This window comes from Papaver somniferum, chromosome 1, assembly GCF_003573695.1.
Source record: "Papaver somniferum cultivar HN1 chromosome 1, ASM357369v1, whole genome shotgun sequence".
Lineage (NCBI taxonomy): Eukaryota > Viridiplantae > Streptophyta > Magnoliopsida > Ranunculales > Papaveraceae > Papaver > Papaver somniferum.
In genome coordinates this window covers 75,601,774-75,605,983 of record NC_039358.1, presented here as the reverse complement: position 1 = coordinate 75,605,983, position 4,210 = coordinate 75,601,774, and the positions used below count along the sequence as shown (strand labels likewise).

General features: G+C 36.1%; 1 protein-coding gene across 1 annotated transcript; it reads right to left on the bottom strand.

Annotated features, from left to right (window-relative positions):
• Positions 1-1,528: 1,528 nt before the first annotated feature.
• LOC113330471 (probable BOI-related E3 ubiquitin-protein ligase 3) lies at positions 1,529-3,083 on the bottom strand. Its single transcript, XM_026577281.1, has 2 exons — positions 2,387-3,083; positions 1,529-2,283 (listed from the first exon to the last, which is right to left on the bottom strand). The coding sequence occupies exons 1-2, from the start codon at positions 2,759-2,761 to the stop codon at positions 1,741-1,743; spliced, it is 918 nt and encodes a 305-aa protein (XP_026433066.1). The 5' UTR covers positions 2,762-3,083; the 3' UTR covers positions 1,529-1,740.
• Between the last annotated feature and the right edge of the window lie 1,127 nt (positions 3,084-4,210).

The window sequence follows — 4,210 nt, the reverse complement described above, 5'->3', positions numbered from 1 at the left end:
TTTTTCTTTGGAGTTCTTTCTTGCTTCATTGTTTATTTCCTTAGACAGCTAGGTCTAGCAACACAAAATACTTAAATGAAGCTCTAAAGACAGAACGGATAGATAGAGAATAAAATTTCAGTAAGGTGTAAAAATTTCTAATACTGGGTTGGATAAATGAAGAACCAAAAGCTATAGTGATTGGTGACATTAAGCATTTCGTTTCGTAATATAGAACCTAAAGTTAGCTGCACTTTGTGATTTGCACGTACAAGTCTCCGTAGGAGTCGTGGAAACCAATTTATCTTTCCCGACCTCAATCAAATCAACAAGCAAATCACACTCTTTCGTCTTAGTTAACTCAGAGTTAAAGACTTCCAAGACTTATAAATCCAATGAACAACAACCAACACACATCTTCTTCTTCACCTCATTTCTTTCCCAAACAAAAAAAACGCTGTAAATAAAAAACCGAATAATTTTGTTTGTATCATAACGGACAGATAGTGTTAATATCGTGAGTGAAGGGGGTTGGTTACGATGCTTACAACCCACGCCCCCCTCTTTACACAACCGTCCAAAAATAAAAATGTCTGACATCATCATCAATCCCAGGATCTCCATGTAAGTCTACTTCGTCCTACGTAATCAGTCTAGAACTAACGGAGATCACGGAAACCGTCCTCCTCCTACCTCCCATATTCCCAACTCACCTCGTTTTTGTCAAAACACTCTAAACTGACCATACCATCATCACAGCCTGGTCCCACACGTTACCTCCAAAATCTCTTTGCCATAAACACGACAAGTCAAAACCTCCACGTGTACTACCTTTTACTTTTAAACCACACTTGACCCACGTGTACCGTACGGTATATCCCGCCAAATTATCAGTCAAAATAAAAAAACAACAGATGATGATGCCAGTATTGAAAACAGAAATCTTAAATGGGACTACACAGACTCTCGATTGCGTTAAAGAATAGAGCAGCACCCATCCACAAGCCTAAAAGTCATGGCTAAAGCAACAGCTGCCTGCATACCTCTAACTAAATTAGGCTTCAGCAGCTTCTTAGAACATTGCCTAACATGCGCCACAGTTGTAATTTTACCTTATATAAACCACCTTAGCGCCACAGTTGTAATGGCTGATTTTGTCATCTCTTAACGTAATCCAGATTTGAGTATAAAATAAGGAAACAAGAGCTGCAAAAGCTCCCAAATTGCGCGGGTTGAAAGCTGGAAAAAATCACGAGGGGGTGTGATACCCAACTTGCCAAAGGCAATTAAAAAAGAAAATTAGGGACAGTGATCATAATTTTGGTTAAAATATTGGTACAGCAGAATATTGTAAGCTAAAAATGGGCAAAAATCTTCATGAAAAAGAACGTACCTGCAAATTACTTTAAAACGACGAAAATAGATTAAAAAGATGCTCTTTTGAAACAATGGATTATGGGTTGGGGTGTGGTTGTATTCAAAGCATGAAAAGAAAGGAAGCTAGAAGAGGAAAGGAGTAATTGTACCGTTTAAAAAGACAGAGCATAATGTTATGTATCTTTTTACTATAATGTCTAGTCTCCAAGATATGGTTTCAGAATCCTCCATAACTTAATGTGTTATCAGTCCTCTACCCAAGAATTCAGGACTCGTTAATCGAAAATGGGTTGTTTTAAAGAGATTATTAATACCATATCACTGATAAAAGTATTTTTTTTTTCTGAAATCTAAAAACTTTGATTTTCTTTCTGATGATGATCATCAAGGCATGGACATGTAGACCTCCATGCTTCCATTCTTTACACATTTACAGACAGGGCAATGACTTGAAAAAGCGTCACACGACTTACACAAACAGAGATGCCTGCAAGGAAATAAAAGAATACACGAATCTCGAGAATTACATCCCTTGCACACTATCTTGTTCATCATCATCAAACTGTTTTCATCCACTTGCTCTGGTTCTGGATTATTATGGACATTATTATCATCGTAATTATCACAACATGAACCGGCATCTTCAGCTACGGATGAATAGCAATAGACATTTTCTTTAACTTGGTCCAATGTGTTGTGCAGAGCTATAACCATTGCTTCGTTTTCTTTACCGATTCTTTGCCATACTTGGTTTTCCATTTCTGCTTTTCTAAGACATTGTTCAAGTTCCATTGTCTTCTTTGTGGCTTCTGATAGTTGATCGTTTTTTTGTTGCAATAAGTTCACTGCTTTAGATTCTAAACTTGCTAGCATTACGGCCAACTGCTGCTTTCTCTGCTCATGCAAGGCTAATCTTAGTCTCTCGTTCTGTTCCCGCAACAAAAATCAGAAAAATAACAAATTAAATTCATGAAAATTGGAAAAACAAAAGAAACCCATATTTAAATTTATATGGTTGATTATTATTTACCTGTAATGCAACAAAACGATCAATTTCCTGCCTCTGTTGTTTCTCAACTTGAGAGAGTAATGATTGAGTAAACGCCATTGATGAATGAAGAGAAGAATCATGGTTATTATTATTAGAAGTAGAAACTAGTTGCTGACCACAATAATCAAAACCCATGTTCTGATTACTAAAGTTTCTCTGTTGATTCTGCAACATCATCTGTTGCTGTTGTTGCTGAAACAGTTGCTGTTGTTGAAGAGAAAGATATAATTGTTGATCAAAACCACCAACGCCACAAGCATTGTTATTCTCCATTATCCATTCCTGTGATGATGAACCACAAAAACTAATACCTAGGTTCTCTGAATGCTGTTGTTGCTGAGCCTGAACAGCCATTCTCACTTTATATATAATAATCCTAACAAACAAACTGATGAACAAAACAAAGACAAACTCTTTTTTAAAGATTCGTTTTTTTCCTCCTCCTCCCTGACTAAACAAGAACAGAGAGACAGAGAACAGAAGAAAACACAAAAGCTGGTTTCTTTTTCTAATGGGTTTATAGGTGTTAATGTACGGTTAGAGCAGAAGTTGCGCATGAATGATCATCATAATATCATCTCCTTCTCCTTCTCCACCTGCAAACTTTATTTTTCTTTTTTCTGCTCTCTCGTTATTTTTGAAGGGAAACAAAAAATAGAAGTCCATTAAAGACGAATTACTATATTTATAACATAATATTTATTTTTTTTGGAAAAAGTCCAAACTTAAATTAAATCTTTAAATGTGTAGACGAATCAGAACAAAAAAGACTAAAAAAAGGACTTTTGATAGAGATAGAAAGAGAAAAAAAAGGTTCCAGTAATTAATGGATGTAGTAGTAGACGTACGTATATACACGCTGATTTTGTGACAAAATTATCGGTCAGAAATTTCAGAGCCGTTTGTTGAAAGAGCAAATTCAATTCAATATTCAATCCTAATCTATAAAACAGTATAGGATTTTGACAGAAAGGACACGAGAGGAGGAGGAACGGGAAAAAATTAAAAAAAATAAAAAGATTTATGAGGAGGAGGAAACCGTCAGATATTGATTTGTCAGTTTCGTTTTTGGGAAGAGATGACGAAGGAGATATTGATACCGTGTCAATTCAATAATATAATATATTTCGCTCCTTTTTTATGTTTCTTTGAACTGTTAAAAATAACAACAAGATTATCGGGTTTAGTAGAAAAAAAAAACACGTTACGATAATAACAACTGTTTTTATTTAGAGTTAAAATGGACTACGTAAGGAAACAGATGCAGTGTATATCCGATATGGTAAAGCACGTAGATTGTTGCTGACACGTGTGATTGGTGGGGTCCAGCTTGTGAGTACGTGTTATGTGTACCTGTCAATGGATAGACCAAAGAAAGTGAAGGTGGTGGGACCCGGTTTATAAGACTCGTGACTAGGCTTTATACTAGGTGGAGGGATAGATTTAGACAGTTCGGATTTGGATCTTGAGTTTTAAACTCGGGATGTCTTTTTGTTTCTGTTACCGTGTCTTGTGGATTACTATATTGACTCGTGGTTAATTAGGAGCTAAAGACAATCATGGCTTTGAATTGAAAATTTTCCGGAAATTGAGTGAATCAGAATCAAGAGCTCAAGACTCCTGTGAATCTGTGATATAATCCTTCAAATGAAAAAGACGTGTATCCCTCTGTATTATTTGTTTTTCAGTTCAATGCCATCACATAGAGGAGACCATAATGCCGGTCTTCATAGTCACGCCATACGGGCTGGACCGTTTTGCCGAACAAAAACAAACGTTTTTTAAACCCTGGTCCAGTCTATG